Source organism: Tachypleus tridentatus, chromosome 6, assembly GCF_004210375.1.
Source record: "Tachypleus tridentatus isolate NWPU-2018 chromosome 6, ASM421037v1, whole genome shotgun sequence".
Taxonomy (NCBI): Eukaryota; Metazoa; Arthropoda; class Merostomata; order Xiphosura; family Limulidae; genus Tachypleus; species Tachypleus tridentatus.
In genome coordinates, this window is record NC_134830.1 from 152,289,474 (window position 1) to 152,316,753 (window position 27,280).

At 33.0% G+C, this 27,280-nt stretch overlaps 1 protein-coding gene across 1 annotated transcript in view; it reads left to right on the plus strand.

The window, feature by feature from the left end:
- Positions 1 to 26,796, plus strand: part of LOC143254085 (protein melted-like) — a 42,393-nt gene extending 15,597 nt beyond the window's left edge. The window contains 11 exon segments of the mRNA XM_076508840.1: positions 1,989 to 2,198; positions 4,050 to 4,267; positions 5,049 to 5,380; positions 9,537 to 9,735; positions 13,277 to 13,583; positions 15,632 to 15,767; positions 16,233 to 16,372; positions 16,724 to 16,852; positions 18,801 to 18,950; positions 19,887 to 19,985; positions 22,493 to 26,796. Of these exon segments, the coding sequence (XP_076364955.1) occupies positions 1,989 to 2,198; positions 4,050 to 4,267; positions 5,049 to 5,380; positions 9,537 to 9,735; positions 13,277 to 13,583; positions 15,632 to 15,767; positions 16,233 to 16,372; positions 16,724 to 16,852; positions 18,801 to 18,950; positions 19,887 to 19,985; positions 22,493 to 22,705 (2,133 nt within the window). The 3' untranslated portion in view covers positions 22,706 to 26,796.
- Positions 26,797 to 27,280: the final 484 nt, after the last annotated feature.

Here is a 27,280-nt window from a genome sequence, read left to right on the forward strand (position 1 = left end):
CTTGTGTTCATCACTCTTCTAAACTTGTGTTCATTACTCTGAAACTTGTGTTCATCACCCTTCTAAACTTGTGTTCATCACCCTTCTAAACTTGTGTTCATTACTCTTCTAAGCTTGTGTTCATCACTCTTCTAAACTTGTGTTCATCACTCTTCTAAACTTGTGTTCATTACTCTGAAACTTGTGTTCATCACCCTTCTAAACTTGTGTTCATTACTCTAAAACTTGTGTTCATCACCCTTCTAAACTTGTGTTCATCACTCTTCTAAACTTGTGTTCATTACTCTAAAACTTGTGTTCATCACCCTTTTAAACTTGTCTTCATCACTCTTTTAAACTTGTCTTCATCACTCTTCTAAACTTGTGTTCATCACTCTTTTAAACTTGTCTTCATCACTCTTCTAAGCTTGTGTTCATCACTCTTTTAAACTTGTCTTCATCACTCTTTTAAACTTGTGTTCATTTCTCTTTTAAACTTGTCTTCATCACTCTTTTAAACTTGTCTTCATCACTCTTTTAAACTTGTCTTCATCACTCTTCTAAGCTTGTGTTCATCACTCTTCTAAACTTGTGTTCATCACTCTTTTAAACTTGTCTTCATCACTCTTCTAAGCTTGTGTTCATCACTCTTTTAAACTTGTCTTCATCACTCTTTTAAACTTGTGTTCATTTCTCTTTTAAACTTGTCTTCATCACTCTTTTAAACTTGTCTTCATCACCCTTCTAAGCTTGTGTTCATCACCCTTCTAAACTTGTGTTCATTACTCTTCTAAACTTGTGTTCATCACCCTTCTAAATTTGTGTTTATCACTCTTCTAAACTCGTGTTCATCTTCTTGTGATAATGTATGAACTAAATTAGCCTAAACAGCTACCACTAAATTTGCAACATTGATTGAACGTCTGAACTTTGACTGTTAGAAGACTCCAGTATCTTTAGTTGTTCATTTGAAGTGTACTGTCCTGCAGTGAGTTGGTAATAAAAGTGAGACAATTTTTGTATGTATCAAAATAAATGTTCAGCTGTTAAAATTATATTAGTGTGTACCATACACCCACATTCCACTTGTGTCCATAAGTTATACATACAGACACTTTAACATGTGGCATATATAGATAAGATAGCTTTACCCACTTACTGATAACTGTAATTTGAAAGGTGTATTTTATTTTTGTTAAAAAGAGATTAAATTTTTAGATGAATAAAATGTTTGTGAGAATAATGGACTTTTCGGTTGATTTATTGAATTAAAAGACATGTTTCATCTGTCTGTGTCTAAAACTCAAGGAATTACACCATCTACTAAAGTTCAAATGTTCAATCTAGATTTTTGGAGTAAAAACACTGACCAAGGTTTTTTTACTAACAGATATGAGGACTTACTTTACCAAATTAAATGTTTCTATTAATATAACAATGCTGTTATTCGAATCAGTTATTTCCTTTCTTTAACACATTGTTATCCATTAATTTCCCTGCCTTATGTTTCTTACTCAAATCATAAACTATGCTGCTCATTTATATCAAGTAAAAATCCTAATTTGTAGTAAATGTCCATATTTCCTAGATTATTGTATTACTTTTATAATATACTGTTAGAATTTTCAAAACAATGTTCACGGGTTTATCAAAATTTTTCCTACTGAGCTGGCACATGTTGTCTTTCAACCTGCAGAAGGACAGCCATGGGTTTAATATGCCACATAAAATATTCTATAAACACTGCATACTGAATTTGTCTTTCAACCTGCAGAAGGACAGCCATGGGTTTGATAGACCACACAAAATATCATTGTATAAACACTGAATACTGAATTTGTTTTTCAACCTGCAGAAGGACAGCCATGGGTTTAATATGCCACATAAAATATCATTGTATAAACACTGAATATTGAATTGCACATTTTTATTTCAACCCCAATCGATACATGTTATCAGACTCATATTGTAAGTGTGGGTTCAGTAAAATAACCTGTGATGTGTTCTAGTTACTGGAGAGCAATTTGCCGCAGTTGAGCGAGTGCCTGACAATCTCGAGTTGTGTCATGTGTGTACTTCAGATATTCCTCGACATGGCCGCAATCCGTCCCTTACCGTTCACAGAACACCAACAGAAGATGAAGGCAGTGGGAGAGCAGCAGCCTGGGTCACTCCCTCTTGTAGCACGCATGCTCGGCATCATTGGGAAGCTGAGTCTGGTTTGTATAAAGCTTTTATTTCTTTTTTTTAAGGGTTTTTACCTTGTTTGTGGTACATGCAAAATTATTAAACGTGGTTTATAAGAACTTAAAATAATTTTTTATGAGTAATTTTAATCAGGACAATAAATTGATGGAAATTACTTAAATCTTATTTGTATAAAAATGATTTATTTTGTATCAAAACTTATAAATTACATGATTACTGAAAAATGCTGAGAATGTACACACATTTGTGAGATTATTCTTGGAAAACATCAGGTATAACGGTTGTAATCAAACAAGTTTGTTCATTTGAATGTAGTTGTTATGAGATAAGCTATGATAAAATGCAGTTGTTCCTTTCTGGGGAAGCAGAAACAATTAAAACAAAAAGACTTGTAATTCTGATACCTTAAAGATAATTCTATGTTTTTGTGTAACAATAGTATAAAAAAACGATTTATTATTATTTGTTAACTACTTGTGCCTAATGACCACGTGATCTTGTTGAAACATCGTATGTTTATAATAGTTTTAGTTATCATTTTTTGCACATCTCCAAGGAGTTTCGTCTGTAAACAAATATTGATCTTTTTATAATTTTTTTTGGCCTTTCCAAAGTGTAGGTTTCAGTTTCTGAGAAACTGTTTTTTTTATATTATTTTGAAGGTTTTGTTTTTTGTGTGATTTTCTGTCACTTTCTCTGATTATCCTATTACACATTTCTGTTACTACCCTAAAGGTAGCTACAGCCAGATTTTGAAGTCATTGAATAAAACATTATAAGCTGTTTATCTATTTATAAAACATTATAAGCTGTTTATCTATTTATAAAACATTATAAGCTATTTATCTATTTGCCAAGTGAATAAAATTGTGTGAAAAATAAGTTGATATAGTCCTTGCAGCTTAACAACAATTTAGTGGTAAGTTTGGGAGGCTTAGGAATAAATCACAGATCCAGGAATGTTTGTACAGTTTTTTAACTGTTGTTTGTATTCTTGAGAATATTGTTATTTAGCCTAACTTAATGACACTGTGACAGATCAGGTCATAGGTCACTGTTAATAAAAATGTATTGACAGTTTTCATCGTGTTTTTGTGATTTTTAATTAAAAGTGGTGATTGTACTGGAGTTTCCAAACATAAACTGTGTGTGTGTGTGTGTAATGTAACTTACTGATATTAAGAGGAAAATAAAGAAGTTGTAGGATAAAAGGAGCTATTTGTAATGTTTTATTAAATCTAAACAGTGTCCATCTAAAGGTTTGGAGAGTTTACAATATCTTGAGGGTTTTTGTTTTCCATTACTAAGGTTCGTGCAGTTTTGTTATTTCTTTTCTGAGAAGGACAAAAATCAAGATGTTATTGACACATTAACAATCAGTTATAAAATTTAACATCTTTCTTGTTTAACAGAATGATTGACATATGGAATTGGTTGCTTTCAGGTGTGGTAGATGCCATTAATTTAAGGTTTGATACATTCAAGTGATAAGTGGTTTATTTAATAGATGGACCATCAGTTTCACCCAATATTCATTGTTATTTTTTCTTTTATACAGTACTTTTGAGAACTAAAAATAATTGCTACACAATATTTTGCAAAATTGATTTTAAATTTTCTCTGATGGCTGTATTAAAATAGAATGTTTTAGTATTGTGTAGAATAAAAATAATTATTTTCAGAACATTTGTTTCTGGGATGAAGTGTTTTTTTTGATAAATTCAGTTGTTGGAATTTTAAGTATTATGTTTGATTTTTGTAAATTGTAACTTTTTTTAATCTATCTGATTTTGATTTTTTAATTTGTTTTTTTATGACCTGAATCTATGGAGAATGAAAAAAAAATGTTTAATTGTAAACAGGAAAGAGGAAAAGACTGCTTAGATTACTTGGTAGCTCAGCTGGCTAAAACTGACCATTCTAGTTTGCATGCCTTGTTACGAGAAATCAAAGGAATAACGGAAGTCTATCCAGTGCTTTTGCCACGCTACCTGCCTGACATCTGTAGCCAGGCTGAAGGATCCACCTCAACAGCTCGGTGGTACATTCAGGAGCTGAAAGCAGACTATGCAAATCCTAAGTAAGCATTTTCTTATTTGTTATTTGTTTGTATATGATATTCTGTTTCAGGGAATGTGGTTTTGTCTTAGTTTGAGTGGTATGCTGTGCTGGACTGAGCATGGTTAATTGATTTAACCAGACTATGGATCTGAGATTCCATGGTTTGCATTAATCTGGCTCAGAAGCAAGTATTAGAACCTGAAATTGGTTCAGGGACTTTCATTTGACTTGACAGTATGTATTAGTAACTAAAACTGGCAAACAGATTTTAATTTTGTACAAAAGTGCTTTTTGTACAATGTTTTTCAATGTGTAGTTAGTTGTAAGAGAGAAAGTATATTGAACTATCAGCCAGTGAAAAGTAGTTGTTGATTTTTAAAAAAGGTGGTGCTAGTTGTCTTTAAAATGAAAATTATGATGAAAATAAGTTATTCTGAAATAAAGTTGTAATAATCACATAAGTTGTATTTTGTGTTTAAACTTAAGTTCTTTTATCTCAGCATTAATTTGCTAAACTGAACTTGTATGCTTTTACTTGTTATCCTATTTGTGTTAGTATTTTGAATATTAGTAACGTTAGTGCAGGAATTCATCAGTAGCTCCTGTCCTGTTTTGGAATTTGTGATAAAAGTGATAATGTTATTAAGACCAAACAGAGTATCATTGTTTGAGTTAAGTATTTCTGTTATAGCAAATGCATGACCTTTATGAATTTTCAAGGTATAATGTGGTTACGTTAATTACAAAACTCAATAAAAGATTAATTGAAAATATTTTTCTCTCGCTTCTATTTTTTTCAGCCGTCACCAACATCATTTGAACCAGACCTCTGGAGGCATCACGATTGTTCGAGTTGGAGGCAGCAAGCAAGATTTGGTGGCTACTTCTACAAACAGTATAGTAACGACTCTCTGTACCACGACGGTCATGTCAGTAACAACCCCTATAACATCCACAAAGTCTGGTGTGCAGAGTAACGTAGCTGGTCTGTCTCGAGAGAGCCGAGGAAATATAGCTAATTCAAAACACAGCCTGGTGACTGTACCAGAGAGAAGATCTCTTAGTCAGCTGCTTTCCAATCAACCTATGAACCGCAGCTTAAGTAGGCTCTCGACGGCTGGAGGAATTATGGGTAAGAAGATTACAGATAATTACTGTTGTGTAATCTTTTAAAACTCCCAAGTTATTCTGTTTTGGAATTTGTTGATTTGTTTTTAGTCCTGCATTAGTAATTGAGATTGTCTTTCTACTGTAAAAAAATAAAAATAAATGGTGCATATAAAAAGAAATCAGAAAACACTCTGCCATTAATTGAATGTGGTGTTTCTTGAAATTCTTTGTAATCACCTGTATTGATGCCAGAATTAAATATACTAACAAATGTAACACATTTTTGATGGACTTTTGGTTGATATTTTGAGCTGAAACTGTTTCCTTACCCCCCTCCCTTTGGTGGGACACTGGTAAGTCTCTTGACTTACAATGTTGAAATTTGATTCCTTACAGTGGACACAGTGTGGTGCTGCTTTAAAACAATCAGATTAAACCCATTTTGTATTCCTACAATAATTGTAGCACTTGGACTCTGGCATGGGTCAAATTAGTTTCTTAAAATGTTGATAAAAATTCTGTGTTCAGTTAAGTTATTTCTAATTCAAAAGCTTAACTCATAAAATATCAAGTGTTAAACATAAAGCAGACCTTGGTTCAGGATTTGGTGAAATTTGCAAATCCTGAGAAGTTTGTAGCAGACCACATGCTGGTTTTCTTTTGTAATACCTTTGGGGTAGGCTTATTTACAAAAAAGAAAAAAAAAAGACAAAGCTTTTATTTTGAAATATGAAAACTAATTTATGTACACAAATTTCTACAGTTTACTCTTATCAGTTTCTGGACACCACTCAGTGGTATCGCTTGAATTTTCTAACATTTAGTGAAAGGTACAGAACTATTTGTGGTAATTTTTCTCTTCATTTATTAATATTTATTAACTTGCAGAGCTGTACCCAAGTAGATTTTTGTTATAGAAAAAGTTAGTTGTATTTTGAGTATCAATCGAAAATTGAATTATATATATATTAGACATTTCTTTCCACTTCTGATGACTCATCAAGTGTGATTTTATGAGTGAAATGGTTGTCACAATACCAGTATTTTGTTAACTTATTTTTCATAATGTAACCTATCATGGAAAAAACGTTTTATTTTATTGTAAACCCTGCTCACCTGGGTTATGGGTCATACAAGACATTTTCAAAACTCCTGATTCAGCTGACATTATTCAGTGGGATGATGATTTTGATCAGCTTTTTCCTCCTTTTGAATTTGTGATTCCTTCTCAACATTATCCTGAAAATTTACCTAGACATTCCTCGGCTTTCACGGATCTTGTTTCTCAGGCTTGTAATGCTTTGTTTCTTTCATCTTATTTCTTATTCTCCTCTTCCTATTTTGTTGCATGATCATTCTTCTCAACCATTTTTGATATTCCCTTCCTGAGTTTCACACTGATTATTTTATCTCCCAGTTGGATGATGGGAGCAGTGGGCCCCATCTCGTGTGAGCATCTGATCAGTACGTCCTTGCTTGCCGTCAGACAAAATATCCGTTTTTTTGGATCACTTATTACTTGGTTCATTATTATTTCTTGGGGGAGCAGCTTCCGAATCTAATGTTAGTCTCACAAATGCCCAATATTTTCACTTTTGTCTTACCCTCATTTCCTTCTTAGGTGTCTCTCTTCCATTTATCTCCTCTTGGAGGTTCTCCACAAATATTCTGAGATATTTTCTGCTGACACCCTTCACCTTCCCTGTTCCACTTTGGCCCATGTTTCATCCTTGGCTGTGTTGTTATGCACGCAGATTCTTTGTTTCTGAGACCTTATCGATAAGTACCCTTTTCGGATTTGGGTTAAGTTACCCTCTACTTATTTTGGGGACTTCTGTCTTGCTTCTTTTCTTCTGTATTATGTCTGATACTGTTCATGAGAATATCAAGCCTTGGGTAGCATCTGCCTAACAACAGTCCATTCTTTGGTCCATTTGTTTTGATCAGAACCTTCAGTACCACCTGTTCCTGTTTTCTGTCCTTTATCCTCCCATGATTTATCCATTCCTTCCAGTTTGAGTACTTCCTTTAGTCGGGGTCATACTGACATATTGTCCATTGTCAATAATACCAATGATGACCTGATGGATTTGGGTCCTGTTAGAGCTCAATTGTTAGGTTTTCTTTCTCATTGACTACACTTTGTCAAAGATAAATGTGTGACAAAGATTTTATCAGGGAAACTCCAGTTTCTCCTCGCTTGTTTTCTTTCTTTCTCCAGATCCTATAACTTGCCAGCATCTGTCAGAGGAAATTCAGGGTGTGTGTTTTCAAACTTCTGACAGATTGTTGGTGTTATCCCACTTCCATTCTCTCACCCATCATTGTCTGGTGATGTTTCATTGTGGCAGCTCAACAGTTGTGACTCCTATCAACTGCCAAGGGAGCACCCAATCCAGGGATTTTTGTTACCTGAACCAGGTGCATTACATTCATCTTGCATGTCATGTGCCAGGTGATTTCAATCTGGTAGTGGTTGTCTTTCACGTCCAGACCAAATATATTTCTTGGAGTGGTCATTAGATTCAGTTGTTTTCAGAGACCTTTATCTCCTCTGAATTTCTTCCCAGTTGGATATATTTCTTCTAGCTGTTGGTGCCTTCAGCTAGGATCAGTCTCACAAATACCGTGATGTGTACCCCCCCATCCATTTGCTTCGTTGGGTTATTTCTCTGATACACTCCACTTACTTTTGGGTTCTCCTCATTGCACTCCATTGGTTAGCACAATCCTGGTTTCTGAGGCTCCAATGTCTTTTCCTTTAACTTCCTGTCCTTTCACTGTTTCTCTATCTTTTGTATCCACTCTTTTTCCCTTTATCTTAGTCTCCCCATTCTGTATATTTATGCATGACATTTGTCTGGTCCTTGACAAAGAGATCTGGCTTCATGCAATGAGTTACCTCCCTTCTACTGCTTCTATTCATCCATCTTCCATGGACATTTGCTAGCAAAAGGTCTAATTCAGCTGTTTTCCACTGGCAGATGATTTCCTGCTGGCAAGCCTTTAGTGGCTCAGGTGGCAGAATTTCTTACCTGGCTCTTTGACCATGAGTCTTAAGTCTTTCCAATTTCTGGATATAGGGTAACCCTATCCCATATCTTCTGTTTCTCAATATGCTGTTGTGTTTTTAGTTGCATGTTCTCACCGTGCTTGTGTTTCCTTCCAGTAATCCTGCCCTTCAAGACTGGGACAATACTGTAGTCCTCCATGTCCTCTACCTCTTTTTGAACATTTTCCTCATTCTTCTTGTGTAATTTGTCTGTATAAGCTATGTTGACTCATTTTCCTCTCTCTTAACCATGACTCTGCATAGTCGTTGTTAAGATGGGATGTTCCACAGGATCGCTTGAAGGTTATTTATCTCATGACAGTTGCTGCATAAATATGCCTATTTTGGACCATACCACCCATGGACTGTATGGGTAAAGCAGAAGGAGATAGATGCCCATCCCTGCCATGTCTTGAGTGAATAACTTGGTATAGGCTGCTTTTTAAAGTAGGGTATTGTGGTCGCCCATTGCACTACCTCTGGTGATGATTTATACACATGGACAAAGAGTATATGTGGTGTGGTTCTCTCAGAGGTGTCCTGCAGACACCTTTATGTGTACATCTGATATTTCTCCTTCTGACTGTGGGATTCTAGCTATCCTGTGAGGAGTAGGTACCTTATGAGAAGTTATAATTTTCCTATACTGAAAATATATTTTCAGTAGGTACTTACATCCTCTCACAGTCACCACACTTCTTCTCTGGTGTTCACATCTTCTGTCAACTTTCAAGATGAAGATTCAGTAAACAAGCGTAGAGGAAGTGGCATGTGTCATGTGAGCATACTTTGATACTATGAATTAAAAGATGATTTACGATGATTTGCATGAGAGAGTTGTTGGAATGTAGTAATTCCAACAGGGAGGAAGAGTGGGGCTTGTGGCATGTGCAGTGAAAATGTTCACATATAGAGGGCAGTATTGTTAGGAATAGTTAACCTTGTGAGAGAAGGTAAGTATGTATCGAAAATACATTTTCAATACAGGAAAATTATAATTTTTATATAACTTTTAATAAAGTTCTTATCGTTAACTGACAATATTAATTTGATGAGAAAGTGCTTCTTATTTATTTATTTTAAATAACATGAAAAGTCAGTGGGTTTTTACTCTTTTGTTTTTCAGTTCATCAGAGTAACGGCAGACTGAGTTCTCCAACTGGACGAGCTGTCAGCATGACAAAACTAAGTTCTGGATCTGGTGTTAACAAAAGTTTCACAGCCCTCAACAACCGACACACTGCGGCTTCCCAGACTTCTCGAATAACAAGTGGTGGTGTCACAGTCACCACCTCAGCCACAACTGCAAAACAGAAAAGTTTTAGGTAATGTTTATCTGTATTCAGTACTTGAAATGCCCCCCTGCTAGTACAGCGGTAAGTCTACAGATTTACAACTCTAAAATCAGGGGTTCGATTCCACACAGTGGGCTCAGCAGATAGCCTTTGCTATAAGAAAACACAAACAAACACACAGTACTTGAAACTATTGGTAAAACTCCATAATTACAAAACAGAGGAGAAGACAAAGACAGTTGTATTTTTCACTCATTACAGCCATGGTTTTGCCTGTACCAGTTGATGCTTTTACTGCAAAAAATATGTTTATAATACATGTGTATATATTTTTTATTTGGTAATTTGTTTCCATGATGCTGAAATAAGTTTTGAAAGTAGTTACATTTTTGGGAATTTTTTAAAACAAGGTAATTTAGTGTAGAAAGTGAAACTAATAGCTGAAGATACAGAACTTTGAGTGTTCTATATCTTTTTTTAAACTAATTGCTGAAGATACAGAACTTTGAGTGTTCTATATCTTTTTTTAAACTAATAGCTGAATATACAGAACTTTGAGTGTTCTATATCTTTTTTAAACTAATAGCTGAAGATACAGAACTTTGAGTGTTCTATATCTTTTTTTAAACTAATAGCTGAAGATACAGAACTTTGAGTGTTCTATATCTTTTTTAAACTAATAGCTGAAGATACAGAACTTTGAGTGTTCTATATATTTTTTTAAACTAATAGCTGAAGATACAGAACTTTGAGTGTTCTATATCTTTTTTAAACTAATAGCTGAAGATACAGAACTTTGAGTGTTCTATATCTTTTTTAAACTAATAGCTGAAGATACAGAACTTTGAGTGTTCTATATCTTTTTAAACTAATAGCTGAAGATACAGAACTTTGAGTGTTCTATATCTTTTTTTAAACTAATAGCTGAAGATACAGAACTTTGAGTGTTCTATATCTTTTTTTAAACTAATAGCTGAAGATACAGAACTTTGAGTGTTCTATATCTTTTTTAAACTAATAGCTGAAGATACAGAACTTTCAGTGTTCTATATCTTTTTTAAACTAATAGCTGAAGATACAGAACTTTCAGTGTTCTATATCTTTTTTTAAACTAATAGCTGAAGATACAGAACTTTGAGTGTTCTATATCTTTTTTTAAACTAATAGCTGAAGATACAGAACTTTGAGTGTTCTATATCTTTTTTAAACTAATAGCTGAAGATACAGAACTTTCAGTGTTCTATATCTTTTTTAAACTAATAGCTGAAGATACAGAACTTTGAGTGTTCTATATCTTTTTTTAAACTAATAGCTGAAGATACAGAACTTTGAGTGTTCTATATCTTTTTTAAACTAATAGCTGAAGATACAGAACTTTGAGTGTTCTATATCTTTTTTTAAACTAATAGCTGAAGATACAGAACTTTGAGTGTTCTATATCTTTTTTTAAACTAATAGCTGAAGATACAGAACTTTGAGTGTTCTATATCTTTTTTTAAACTAATAGCTGAAGATACAGAACTTTGAGTGTTCTATATCTTTTTTTAAACTAATAGCTGAAGATACAGAACTTTGAGTGTTCTATATCTTTTTTTAAACTAATAGCTGAAGATACAGAACTTTGAGTGTTCTATATCTTTTTTTAAACTAATAGCTGAAGATACAGAACTTTGAGTGTTCTATATCTTTTTTTAAACTAATAGCTGAAGATACAGAACTTTGAGTGTTCTATATCTTTTTTTAAACTAATAGCTGAAGATACAGAACTTTGAGTGTTCTATATCTTTTTTTAAACTAATAGCTGAAGATACAGAACTTTGAGTGTTCTATATCTTTTTTTAAACTAATAGCTGAAGATACAGAACTTTGAGTGTTCTATATCTTTTTTTAAACTAATAGCTGAAAATACAGAACTTTGAGTGTTCTATATCTTTTTTTAAACTAATAGCTGAAGATACAGAACTTTGAGTGTTTTATATCTTTTTTAAACTAATAGCTGAAGATACAGAACTTTGAGTGTTTTATATCTTTTTTTAAACTAATAGCTGAAGATACAGAACTTTGAGTGTTTTATACCTTTTTTTAAACTAATAGCTGAAGATACAGAACTTTGAGTGTTTTATATCTTTTTTAAACTAATAGCTGAAGATACAGAACTTTGAGTGTTCTATATCTTTTTTTAAACTAATAGCTGAAGATACAGAACTTTGAGTGTTCTATATCTTTTTTTAAACTAATAGCTGAAGATACAGAACTTTGAGTGTTCTATATCTTTTTTTAAACTAATAGCTGAAGATACAGAACTTTGAGTGTTCTATATCTTTTTTTAAACTAATAGCTGAAGATACAGAACTTTGAGTGTTCTATATCTTTTTTTTAAACTAATAGCTGAAGATACAGAACTTTCAGTGTTTTATATCTTTTTTTAAACTAATAGCTGAAGATACAGAACTTTGAGTGTTCTATATCTTTTTTTAAACTAATAGCTGAAGATACAGAACTTTGAGTGTTTTATATCTTTTTATATTTTTGTGCAAACATTCCATTAAAGGAAATCTAAACCAAATTTATTTAACCTTCTGCAAGTGAGCAGAATAACAAACAGCAAATTTTGAGGTTAATAAATGACTCATTGTCACTTAGAAATATGTTGTCACAGAAACCATGCTGTGATAAGCAGATTGCATAAATTGATAACTTTAATTTTCACGACTGTTAAATTATACACAACTGATGGTTAATGCTCCATTGGGGATCTGAAACTCCATGGCTGATGTACTCTTGACACAAAAGCAAAATAACTTTTGCTCTAGATTCTGACCATAGGTATATTGTGATGGTCAAATCCTATTACTCAGACTGACAATAGCAACTTAAGAATTGCCAACAGGTGGTGTTAACTTCCCTCTAGCATATCACTTGAAAATTAAGGAGGGCAACCACAGAAAATTAAATTCAGTAAAAATATTTGTGTTCATGTTTTGACTGATAGTAAAACTTTCTAGTTTAAAACTCTGATGTTTGTTGTTATTTGTAATTAACTATCTGTGCTCTTCCCACCATGGGAATCAAAACCTAGTTTCTAGCATTGTTAGCTCTCAGGTGTACTGCAGTGTCACTAGGGGGCAATCTGTTCTTTAATTTCCACATTTTTTAGCAAACTGTACCTTTCCCACTAGGCCTATATTATGGTGTTTGAAAAATAGTTTTGCAGTATGTTTTGAGTTTACAATGGAGTAATTAGGTAAACATTATTGTAGCCACATTGAACAAAACCTTAATGACCTTCTCAATGGCTCAGCACCAAGTTTGCAGGCTCTAAATACTAAAAACTAGGTTTCAATACTCATGGTGAACAAAGCAAAAACTAAAGTTCATTGTATATCTTTGTGCTTTATAACAAAGAGGATTTTTAAGGTTTAAATTTTGATGAATAATACAAGGAATATTCTTTGCAATATCTCATTTGATGCAGTAGCTATTGTAGTTATGTCAGACTGCTTATGATTATATTGATAAATACAAACTTTATTTGTCCGTTGTGGTGAGATTATTTCTATGTTTAAATCAGTGGTAGCATTCCAGTTCTTGAAGAAGAAAGTCACAGCAAAATGACCGTATCCATAACAAGTTCCACTGTCAAAAGTGATTCCACTGGTGAAACTCCATCATTCCATCCAAGTCATTCTTCATCTGCGACGAGTCATTTTGCAGCAGCATCACATTCCATCAGTGGCAGTCCAGAGCCTTCCTCTCCATCCAGTACAACATTGCCACCTTGTGGCAGCATGTACTCCAAGACTCTGAAAACAAGAAATAGTTCTACTAGTGTAACGGTTATCACGAACTCAGGAAATTGGTCACCTTCTGGAACTCAGGTGCATCTAACTATTAAAAAAATCAGAATGAAAAATCTAACTATAACATTTTAAACAAGATGCAAGGTGGATGAAAAAAATAACTTAATTTTAACTGCAAAATGTCAACTTGTTTATTTGTTTTTGAAAAATTGTCAAATGTAAAGGTTATTCACCAACAATCTGTCATTAAAATATCTCGTATAGATTAATTACAGAACTGTGTATCTGTAAAAGCAAACCACATCTAAAGGAAATGAAAGTTAAAAGGCACCAAGTTGTCTGTAATGTTTTTAAATATTCCTGTTCTGGTAGTTGGTTTCCAATAACTAGGCACATAAAGAAAAATCATTTACATGAGTTTTCAAGCACAAATGCTTATTAATTAGGTAAACCTTCATTTCTTTTTTCCATTTATTTGTGCTGTCATCTGTCTGAATACTTTTTTTTTTATAACTGTCTGTACATTTAATTCTCTTGTGTTGGTTCTCCTTCTGAGCTCGCTGAAATGTTTGTATCTCGTATTCAGCATTTTTTTTTTTCTTTCCAATTAAAGTTACACTTGATTTTTTCTTGAGGCAACTGATTTATTCTTGGAGCTGTTGTAAGACCTCTTGATTTCCTTTCAGATTCAAGTCATACTAGAAATTGTTATGAGATTTGTTAGCTTTGTCCTATATGATCAGGTTTTGCTTGGAACTACTATCAGGTTTGTTAGCTTCCTCCTAGCTGTAGACCACGGTAGGAATTATTATTGTTTTAATTCTATACTCAGGTCCTTCCAGGAATTAGCACATTTCTTGAGTTTGTTCCATACTTGGTTCCTGCAAGTAATTACCTGATCTATCAACTTCCTTCCTTAGTTGTGTCATGTAAGAAATTGTTACAAGATGTGTTGGTTTTATTTTATATTTGGACATGCCTCAAATGGCTTCAGACTTTAGTGCCTATTCTTGATAAAGTTATAGTAGGAAATACTGTCGTGGAAGGTTTCAATTTTGTTCTGTTGATGAGGTACGTAATGGTTATAACACCTTTCACCAAATTGAAAACAAGAGACATACTATTTTTGTACACTGTATTTTAAAGTTAAAGGTAACAATTCTGTGTGAAAGAATGGTAATCCTAAATGTTAACCTGAACATGAATTAATTAGGGATCATGAATTCTCTGATTAGTCTTCTAAACATGAATTAATTAGGGATCATGAATTCTCTGATTAGTCTTCTAAACATGAATTAATTAGGGATTGTGAATTCTCTGATTAGTCTTCTAAACATGAATTAATTAGGGATTGTGAATTCTCTGATTAGTCTTCTAAACATGAATTAATTAGGGATCGTGAATTCTCTGATTAGTCTTCTAAACATGAATTAATTAGTGATCGTGAATTCTCTGATTAGTCTTCTAAACATGAATTAATTAGGGATAATGAATTCTCTGATTAGTCTTCTAAACATGAATTAATTAGGGGTCGAGAATTCTCTGATTAGTCTTCTAAACATGAATTAATTAGGGATAATGAATTCTCTGATTAGTCTTCTAAAGTTGAATGTTGTGACTACCAACATCCATTGAAAGTTAGCCAACTTTAAAGGACAGTCTTTAGTTTAATCGAAACTCAAATGTATGGGTTCTGTTTTCCAGTTGAACAAGACCCATTACGACCTTTGTTGCTACCAGGGAGCCTGACTCGCAATATGCAGGTCACAGTTCCCAATCCCCTTTACCGAACATGCTTACCCTTTTTGCCATGAGGATATTATAATGTTATGATCCTTTTCACTATTCATTAGTTTAAGCATAAATCTATTTTTCATCAGACACTAGGTTTGTGCCCCCTATTAGTAGCAGGTGTTGTGTGTTGTTAGGCTTAACGCCTAATATTAATTGTAAGTAACTGTTCCTTGTGCTAAATTTTAACATCGTGTCTATACAAAATAATCTAAGTCATTTATTTATCTTAATGTTGTTATAGGTGAAAATATAAAAAAACCTAAACCCACAAATCGAGTTAATGACTATTGATTTTGATTCTTTATTACAATTTTCAAATCTCCTTTATTCAGCGTATTTCGGTGTTTGAACCTTCTCCGATGAGAGATGCCATTCAGCACTTCTGTAAGAAACACTTGGATAAGATTAAATCTTACATGCAGCACGTGTTTGTGAAAATTCCACTTCCAGTGAAGTGTGTCATCGAAGGTAAGTTTGTAAATCTGATTAATGCTGTGAAAGATTGCTTTCTAGTGAGCTATGCACGTGCGTCATCTGATGTGAATAAAGTTAGCAACTGTTTAAATGTTATAGGAAGTGAAAATATAGATAGATAACTGATGTTTGGAAACTTTTCTGATCTGACAATGTAATGAAATTTATAAATCCTGAAGAGTAGGCTTAAGAATAATGTGGTCCAAGTAGCGAGTCCACGTGTGATGTTGTCCGAGTAACAGATCCGAGTGTAACGCTCTATGTTCAATAGTCATTGATATATTTATACATCATTTCTTCTAATTAATTAAAATAATAAATTTTTTACAGTTGAGTGTAAAGTGTAACATTATTACGCTAGTGTTACTACATTATTGTACACATGTTATTACATTTAATAGTAAAGGGTTTTATAATTTACTTTCCAATATGTCTTCCTGATAACTCTTCATTTTTCAGAAAGGAAAGCTAAAAAGCATGCTAAGCTTCACTTTGCGTGTCAAGGGCGAGGAGAGCATTGCTTGTACAACAAAACTTATTTCATTATGAAGACTAAGAACCCAAGGATATGGATCCACCTCATGTTCCTAGCTCTCCAGGTATTCACGATCATTTCCACTAAAGAAATAATAAAAATGGGGAATTTTTCAATATTCTGATTAAGTTTGACTTTAAACCAAGCTGTCTATGAATCTCATAGAGAATACATATATGAAAGATATTGTCAAACATATACTAATGTTTTTCTGCTGTTACGAGTATGTATTACCAAACAGATGCTGCGTTTCTTCAATTGTTATAAGGAGTTCAGAATTGTTTATCTTAATTTAGTAATTTCTCTTCAGTTCCTCATTAACTCTCATTAGATGTTAAGACTTCATTAACTAATTAGTGAGATTTCTTTGGCTTGGAATTAATTAAACTGTAATTAAAAGTCAGTCAAATTTCAGGCCCGTGCACCTTCAGCATTGAGTTCCAGAGAGACTTCTGTCAGTAGTCTAAGGAACTGCTGGGACACGTTGAAGGTAGACAACAAAACATTCCTAACACTAGTGACCTCTGCCTTTCCTTCAGCTAAAGTGAGTATTAACAGTTACTTCATTAATTAGTTTCATGTTTTTACTGCCAACAACCCAAACTGTGGTCTGCAGCCCCTTGGAATTTCACAGTAATACATCAAATTTATGAAATTACCATTTACAGAAAGTGGAATGAATAGAATAAAATGCTAAGACATTATAAAACTAATGTGGTAATGAATATAAATTATGGTAATAAATGTGTATATAAATTCCAAATTATAATTGTAATTAACATAAATTATGTAAATTCATTGTTTGCCTGGCACCATTGCCTGCCGATTGCAGAAAAGGAGACCTAGTTTTTAATTGGACTGATGTATCTCCACAATGTGTACTTTAGTGTCACCATTAATAGTTATTACAATAATTACAATGTTACTACTGATCTTGGTAGCAGTGAGTTAAAATTTGTTACCAGAATATTTTGACATTTCTTAAATTAGCCATAAAAGTTTAGATCAATGGCATAAATCTGGCATAATAACAAATCCCAAGCATTGTGACAGCTCTGTTGCATCAGACTCAGATGTTGGATCTTATGGAGAATGAATCCAAACATAAAAAGTGTGAACTTTGTGATAAATATTTAACATTTTGGTTTACTTGTGTTGTGTTAGAGAATGGTTAGAAGCCTTGGCGTGTTATGATGTATTATAGAACAAAAAGCACAAAACCATCCAAGTTTTTATAGCCATCTTGAAACAAGACATAATGAATATAGTAACAAATCTAATGAATATTTTCAAGTTAAAGAACATGAAATGCTTATAAAACAAACTTTTTGGAAAGAAATATCAACTGATGGAAAACATGAAACAGCTACAATAGCTTTATGTGAGGTATCTCTTATGATAGCAACGACTGGAAGCCCACGTACTGTTTGAGAGGAATTTATTTTATCAGTAATGTCAGGTGTATTGAAATAAAGCAGCTAAAGATCAAAATTTGATTTTACTATCAAACAACACTATTAAATATAGAATTGAGGAAACATCAGAGAATGTTAAAAGTCAATTAATAGAAGAGTATGTCAAAGACAGTATTATTTGCTGCAGTTCTATGAAAGTACAAACGTTGCTAACCATGCTGAACTGCTTACATTAGTTCGACCGAAGGTTTGTGAAAATGTCTTATTTTGCCACTCCTTGTCAACTGGTGCTGCATCTGAGGATATGTTTAACAATGTGGACACCTTTTTAGCAATAAAGAAATTGAATGATCAAAATGTGTAGGAACAAGCTGAGATGGAGCTCGTCTGATGTTGGGTAAGAACAGTGGACTCATTGCACGTGTTAAGACTGTTGCACACAGTTACACTTACTCGTATTCACAGAGAAGCATCGGCTGCAAGAATAACTAATGGAAAACTAAAGACAATAATGGATGAAGTGGTCAAGATGTCAACTTTATAATCCACCAATTCCCGCATCTTTAATGTTCTTTTTGGCGAGATGAGTAGTAACCACAAACGTCTTATGTTGCGCTCGGACGTGTACTGGTTATCTCAGCAAGGTTATCAGTCATGTGTTTGAACTGTCTGATGAAATACGCTTATTTTTAAATGAGAAAAGTTTCACTTTAACAAATTCCTCATTGAATTTCCTCGGTTGGCTCTTGTAGCCTGTTCAGCTGACATGTTTACTCATCTGAATGGACTAAATTTAAGCATCCCAGGGGCAGCAGTAGCTATATTTAAAGTTGAAAGAGAAAATAGAAGCTGTAATAAATAAAGTTTGATTTATGGGCACGTCGTATTCAAGATAGTAATTACAAGTCATTATCAGCACTTTTGGGTGAGGTTGTAACAGCAATATTCAGCATTTTTCAAAGTGATTACCTGGTTCCAGATTTTTCTACCCATACCACTGTCTAGTCACTATATGTTGTGTCTTATTTACTGTAAGCTTAACCTTTGTCCTTTGAACTTTCTTATTTTTCAATGAAGGATCAAGACTTACTGATTACTGAACTGAGGAATAACAGATTCTTTGATGTCTTTGAATATAATGCCCCTAAGAATCTTTGGGGCTGCTTCCTGTGTAACCATCCTGATCGTGCCATGGGCTTCTTGCAAGACAGTGAGCCAGTGATTGAGGTAAGAACTAAAAGGAATAACATTTACATTTACCAGTTCAAGAACTTTCAGTTGCTGGATTCAACACATCTCTTGCAGCTATCACTAACCCAAGATCTACTAACTGGATCCATAAGGACCTGGTAATTTTTAACTAATAACTAATGAGCTATGTATTTAAATTTTGATAAAAATATTATCAATATTGCAATTAATTCCGCTAATTACTGCAGGGGTATTCCCCCCCCCCCTGAATATTATGCATTTTTGCATAGAAACTGAGCAGTTTAAACAATTTGTTTTGGGTCAGTTCATTACACTGAGTGTTGTAAGAGATGAAAACAGAAGTGGTTAATATGTGTGGATCCTACCAGTGGTGAACAATATGTTGACCTATTGGTCAATTGTGGGTTATTAAATTTTGGAATATTTCTGTACTTTTAGCTGTACAGATACAGAACTTTCTTTTTTTAAACAATCTTGTGCTGTTGAAATATGGTCATTGCTGCTTTTATACAAAAGATGAGTGAGTCATTGACCAATCTTGATATCAGTATTTCATAAATATACTGTTTCAATCCCGTACCTTTGTTTTGCTGACTTTATATGAAGGTTAGGGCACTCGTAATCTGAGAGCTGTGAGATCAAATCCTTGTCGCACCAAACATGCTTATCCTTTAAGCCATTGGGGTTTATATTGTGGCTACCAATCCCACTATTCGTTAGTAAAAAAAAGCACCCCAAGAGTTGGTGGTAGATGGTGATGACTAACTGCTTTCCCTCTAATCTTACACTACTAAGTTAGGGACTGCTGGTGCAGATAGCCCTCATGTAGCTTTCTGCAAAATTAAAAAACAAACAGACATATGAAGGTTTTCTGAACATTACTTATTACTTTGTATTTTAACTTAAAGGGTAACCCCTTAAGTAATTTATCACTTTTGTTACCTTGATCAGGGACAGCTGAAAGAAAAGAAAGCAAAATGGAAGATTTTTCGTCGCTGGAGAACACGATATTTTACACTGTCTGGAGCTCACTTGTCTTACCGTGACTCGGTATGTATCAGTGCTCTTTAGATTATTTTTTAAATAGTAATAAAAGGTTGTTTCTGAGAGAGAAGAAAGGGTAAAAATATGTTACAAACTATTATTAGTAATGTATTTTTTTAAAATATTTAAGCTATTTCAAATTTTAGTTTTTTTCATGATTGTCATAAATGTTATAAAAATATTTATTTTATCATCTCATGCTATAATGATATATGTGTGTGTGTTTTCATGTAGCAAAGCCACATAAGGCTGAATCCACCGAGGGGAATCAAACCTCTGATATTAGCATTGTAAATCTGTAGACTTACCGCTGTACTAGCAGGAGACATACGTAAAGGAACTTAATACTTTTCTCTGTGTGGTTACTAAGTTTTGGGTTTTTTATTTACCACAGCAGACAGCACAACCTGTAGCTATGAGTTAAAGCAAACATACAATCTGTGTTTCAAAAACATGCATGCTTTCAATTTTACTGGTCGAGGGTACAAGGTTTGGTGCAGCTTCAAAACTTCGTGAGCCTAAGTTTTTAAGTTAAAGTTAGTTTTTATGGGAATTATAATCTGAGTTCTGTTGAAAGTAAATTTAAAATGTGTACAGTGCTGTGCAAAGTGTCAGGACAAAGTCAAAATTTAGATTTCAGGCTACTTTCAAGAAGCAATGGAAGGTGTGTCATATTCAGTACAACATAAACTCGATAGAAGTGCTCGAGTTCAACACACGGCAAATATTTTGTACGTATCCCATTTTGCTTTAATAACTACAGTTTTACAAGCATTGCTGCAACATATTTAATCAAAGTGTCCTTTGGAATTTTACTCTCCAAATTTCTGTAATACACTCTCATAAAGTTTCTTTGGAAGTAACTTTTTATTTGTCAAGTTTTTGATCTATAAATTTCCACATCTGCTCATATGAGATGAGATCAGGGCTCTGTGAGGGTCATTGTTTGAATGACTGCAACAGTTTCTTTCTTACCTTGAACTTATCCATCCATATCACCCTTTTCCAGTCATCAACAGTCAAATTTTTTATACTTTTTTAGCAAATCTCCATCTCTTGGCAGTATTTGGATATCAAAGTAAAGATGTTTTAACTGCTATTCGACCAATCATTCCATTCTCGTTGAGTCTTCTTGATACCATAGATGTAGACACTTTTCTGTTATTTAATACATGTTTGTTTATTTCATACTTGAGGTCAGTGGCAGTGTTCCTTCTGTTTCAGATGGTATGAACATCGGTATCACTGAGTATAAGTGTTCTGCCTCTTCTTCCCAATTTTTCATATTGATCTGTCTTAGTCTCCTGATCTAGGGTGTACTTGACGGTAGTTGAGGAACATTTCAAGTCTGCAGTAGTTTGTTGGAAAGTCCTTTTATGTGAACTCTTTACTCTACTGACAATTCTGTGTGTGTTTTGGGCCACAGCATGACAGTAAAATATATATTGTTAAACACTGTTTTTATTTTGGTTTATTTGTGGAATGCTATTGAATCAGTTACTTTTAGCATACACCAGTACCATATGCTAGCTTCTTTTTATATAATTAAGACACTTCATGGGGTGCCATGACAGATATTTGAGACCCTAAATTTGATACATTTGGCTCTTACCAAATGGTAACGTCTATTTTGTCAAAAGCCTTGTGTGAAGGGTGAAACGGTAATGTCTGTTTTGTTAAAAGCCTTGTGTGAAAGGTGAAACGGTAATGTCTGTTTTGTTAAAAGCCTTGTGTGAAGGGTGAAACGGTAATGTCTGTTTTGTTAAAAGCCTTGTGTGAAAGGTGAAACAGTAATGTCTGTTTTGTTAAAAGCCTTGTGTGAAAGGTGAAACAGTAATGTCTGTTTTGTTAAAAGCCTTGTGTGAAAGGTGAAACAGTAATGTCTGTTTTGTTAAAAGCCTTGTGTGAAAGGTGAAGCAGTAATGTCTGTTTTGTTAAAAACCATGTGTGAAGGGTGAAACGGTAATGTTTGTTTTGTTAAAAGCCTTGTGTGAAAGGTGAAGCAGTAATGTCTGTTTTGTTAAAAGCCTTGTGTGAAAGGTGAAACAGTAATGTCTGTTTTGTTAAAACCTTGTGAAAGGTGAAACAGTAATGTCTGTTTTGTTAAAAGCCTTGTGTGAAAGGTGAAATGGTAATGACTGTTTTGTTAAAAGCCTTGTGTGAAAGGTGAAGCAGTAATGTCTGTTTTGTTAAAAACCTTGTGTGAAGGGTGAAACGGTAATGTTTGTTTTGTTAAAAGCCTTGTGTGAATGGTGAAACAGTAATGTTTGTTTTGTTAAAAGCCTTGTGTGAAAGGTGAAACAGTAATGTCTGTTTTGTTAAAAGCCTTGTGTGAAAGGTGAAACAGTAATGTCTGTTTTGTTAAAAGCCTTGTGTGAAAGGTGAAACGGTAATGACTGTTTTGTTAAAAGCCTTGTGTGAAAGGTGAAACGGTAACGTCTGTTTGGTTAAAGCCTTACATGAAAGGTGAAATAATAATGGGCACAAATGTCTTTTTGTTGTTTTTTTTTCAGGAAAAAGACAAGGAGGTTCAGCCAATAGAAGTGAGCCAAATCCGTAGTGTACGTGCTATCAGTAGTAGAGGAAGATCTATTCCAAAAGCATTTGAAATTTTTACAAATGATAAGACCTACGTGTTAAAGGCGAAAGATAGTAGAAATACAGAGCAGTGGGTCCAGTGCCTGTCTATAGCCATGGCTCATAGTCAGGCTCGAGTTGCTCTCTGACAGAAGGGTATATCACGAAAAATGAATGTCATTAACAGAAGACCAGTACTTCGTGATACATATTTTGAAGAACTTAGCTTTTCTTCGACATTTGTTCCTAACTAACCATTTCTTTTCTGTTTCAAAACGTTTATTCTGTACTGGAGCTTATTTCTACTAATATTCTTTGTTAAAAATTCATGCCAAATTAATAACTGTTAGTAGACTAACATTACATAGTGATTTTGATTTTAAGTTATGCCATCTATCAGTGTTTTACTTAAGTGAATTATCAGTTATAAATTTACTGTGATTTCCATTGGATTGAAGATTTTCACTTTTCTTTTTTTTCATCATTGGATCCTTAACTTACTAAATAAAAAACGTGATCGGCTAAAAACACAAAATTATTTTCAAAATTATATGAAATTCACACTCGTGTTGCTATGAATAAGAAATTTGTTATAATAGAAATTACCATTTATTCCCTTTACAAATACTATTGAATAAACCATAACCTATTTTAAACTATGGTGAAAACTATTATGTTAAGAGAAAATAGAATATGATATTAGCCCAACCAACCTACCATGGGTAGTAAACTTGGATGATAATAGAAAAATATATTATTTTTCTGTTGATGGTTAACTTCAGATTTATTTTGTGAGTTTTTCATCTATAGTACGATATCTTAGAACATAAACTGTCATCTTAATTTGCTGGTATGGCATAGCCAGACATACTGACATAGATGTTTAAAACTTCCCTTTAAGTTTTCATAGGTGTAACTTTGATAACAATAGTAATATTTTTATGTTGTAAATGTAACATTGAAGTTCTATATATCTTTACTGTAAGTGTCACAAAAATCTTTGCTTTTGCTGATGTTAATGGACCATGGTGTTAATTATAGCTGAATGTGAAAAACAACAAAACATTTGAGAAGCAAAGAAAGAAGTCTTGTTATTCCTACAATTCTTATTTGTGTTTTATTTCTGTGTCCTACTTGTCCTCCGTGTATCCTTTACAAATTTGAAGGAATGTTTAGCATTATGAAAATACCTGAACAAATATTGAGGATAACCTTGTGGGAGAGAGAAACGAGGTATTTGTAAAACGATGAGAATTATCAAATGTTAATAAACAGAATCTGTGTGGAGAATACACATTCAGAAAGTGGAAGTTCATTGTTATTCACATAAATGCTTAGAATGACCAGATGATGGACATTTCCTTAGGCATTAAACATTTCAGAGATAATGTTGATTAAGGTGTTTTAAAATATATCACCAGATGGTTTATAATTCACACAGGATGTTAGGATGATGGATTCATGCACAAAGTATTCCTACTACATTGTTTCAGATGCCATGTATTAAAATCATTTTTAGAAGCTAAGTTTGTCAATGTTTCGTGCAAGTAGTTAGTGTATCCTTTTCACAAGAATCATCTGTTATTGTGCTTTTATGTAAACAAAAGATTTTCATTTTTGTGCATATTAATGAAAATATTGACTAGAGAAAACAAAACTTTAGATTTTTTTACTATTTTGTTTGCTTTCAAGCAAAGTTTTTTGTCTTTTATGAAACATTGTACTTTTTCCTGATCACATAGTAAATGAAGGCAGTACTTAAAAGAATTCAGTATTTCTCTGTATTTATTTCAATAAACGTAACATTGATTGTAGTAAATAACACTTATGTTGTGGTCAGGCAACTTTCAAAAGTACACAAGTAATAACAGTGTTTCTGACTTGACGTATTTATACGAGTCCTATGGCATTTTATATTAAATATTAAGTAACTTTTAATTTGTCCAGAATGTGCATGTCTCTGTTTTATGGAAATGAGAAAGTCTCCTATCCAACCACTAGTGGAAAATAAATGTTCTACAATGTGTGTATGTACATATGGTATATAGATAGATAATTGTCTGTCAGTGCATTGATTGGTTTGAAAATATGTACAAACATTGACCAAATATAGTAGTCGGTGTATGTGTGTTTAAATGAGGGTAGTTGACATGTTGAAAGATGTTCTAACATACAGTATGATAGCAAATAAATTTATTTTCTTTAAAAGTAAAAATTACATGGAAATAAACCTTTGACTATTTTTGTGATTTCATGGATTTGTACATAATATTTGTAGTTGTACTTCGTTATAAGTAGACCTTAATTAAGAGATTTTTTTTTAATCTAGGAAGACCTGTGGGGTTTTGTGAACTAACTTATTAAGTAATGTAGTATAAATTTATCAGAACAGAAAATTTGTAGTACCTTGTACATGTTTATTGACATTTTAGGTTTTAGAAAATTTTAGTACTGTTTAAACAGAGTTTTTCCTTTAAAGTATTCATGGGATGGTATTACTAGAATATAAATATTGTTAGTAAAGCCTGTTTAGAGAATGCTGTGATCAATTATTTGAGTTTCAAAGAGTTATATGAAGAATATGTGACACACTAACTGTTCAATCTAGGGGGAAGCATTAGTTTCACAGAAGTGTGATGAAGAGAAGTCAGAGATTAATGCTTTCTCCCCTACTTCATTCCCTGGGGGAAGGGTACATGTCAGGTTTGGTGACAATTGGCCCAGTGATTCACCAGTTACAAGCTAGCTTTTATTAAATAGTGGTTTAGGTTGAGAAAGGAAGGTTGCTTGGAGATTATGGATATAACTGATATGTTTATTTGGAAATGATTCTTGTTCATTTCTGTTTGGTTGGAAAGATAAAGGTAAGTAAGGAATGGCGTAGGTCACAAAAGAATAGTGTGAGGTATTTGAATCAAAAGGTTCAACATCCGAGGCATGCTGTTCTAATTTATACCCAGGTTGAATGCTTTTTGTATAATTTATAAGAACATTGAAATGTGATTTTTTCTTTTCATGTAGAAAGTAACAAGAATCGTGAACATTGTTTTATTTTATTTTTTTAATGTAAAAAAAAATAAATTTCACCTCAATACTTCAGACATTTTTATGAACAAAAGTAACTTGTACAGCCCATCACAAACACACACAGTGGTTTTTGGATGCATGTAAATTAAAAATGCCTCGCTTCTTTTATACTTCAAACTAAGCTTATGTTATTCGTTAGGCCTAATGACAACTTCTGAAGAAGTTTTGGGAAAAGAATTCTGATTGGATAAACGAATATGGCACATTCTTTTTAAAATAATTTTCTTTCTACATCTAGTTGTTTTTACATTAAATGACTTACTATAATAATTTGATGTTCAAGCATGGGTTGAAAAAAGATAAAAATTGATGTGAAAGAGATGTTTCTATTTTATGTTGTGCTGAAAGTTATATAAACTTTTGATTTCTACATTCTGAAATATTTTGATCTGTATATTTTCACTGCACTGTAAATGTACTTATTTTTAGAATGTAATAAAATTATAACATGAGGTTTATATTCACTATATTTCACCCTAGTGATTTAGTGACAGATGTGAAGGATATGTATATATGTACACCTGAGTTTCTACTGCTGATTTCAAATTGGATTATCAACCTACATTTATTGTCATTTACACTTATTACTTAAATCTAGATTATCAACTTGCATTTAAAACAATTCATACAACTAATTTGAACCTGGGTTATAAGCTCAAATTTAATTGTTAACACTAACGACTTGTACAAAAAGATACGCATTTTGTGTACGTTGTTGGTTAGAGTGAAATTAATGAATTTTAAATTAACGAAGTGATTCTTTAAAATCCATTATTTATTTATTTCTTTTAAGTTAAAATGAAATATTATTTTACAATATGAAAACGTTACTTATAAAGTGTATTCCAAACATAAGCACATTGTGACCCTCAGCGTACCATTCTTACGTAGTTAAACGTAGACTGATAAAGAGTACAGGTTTATATTCCCAGTTGGACATTTATGTTGTTTCTTTTTTATATATTTTATCGATATTTATATATATTGTTTATCAAGAGTAAATTTTCTTTGTGAGATTGTTCCAGTCAGCTTGGGATAATTAATATGGGAATATTTTAGTTATTTTAAGTGTCCAAATCTAATTATATGTATATTTTTGTATTATATATTTTTGTTTTTATTTTTTTTAATAATTAAACAGCTGTAAAGAGTATATGAACAAAATGTCTGGTTACTGTGTGAATACCACCCAGCAAGTTGATCAATGGAAAAAATTAATTCTGCGAAACAAACTAACTTTGTGAGATAACATTGCTGAAACCAGTTATTACTATCAGGGTTTTCTTCATTATGACTCTATCTAACAAAGCCTAACCGTTACTATCAAGCAATATTCCGGAGTTTTTATGAAAAGCGTCAGGTGACCAGTCACGTTATTTGGTATGTCAATGTATACTGCTGGAATCCATTCCCATAAATTGTCATGTGGTACTACCGAGATTGCAACCTAATAATTGACCAGAACACTTTTTTGTAAAGCGTGTCTCTCAATGAGTAGGCGCTAGGTTTACAGATTTTTTTTTATATTTTTTATAATAACACGCAAAGGTACACGAGGGCTATTTGTGCTAGCCGTCCTTAATTTAGCAGTGTAAGACTAGAGGGAAGGCAGCTAGTGATCACCACCCTCCGCCAAC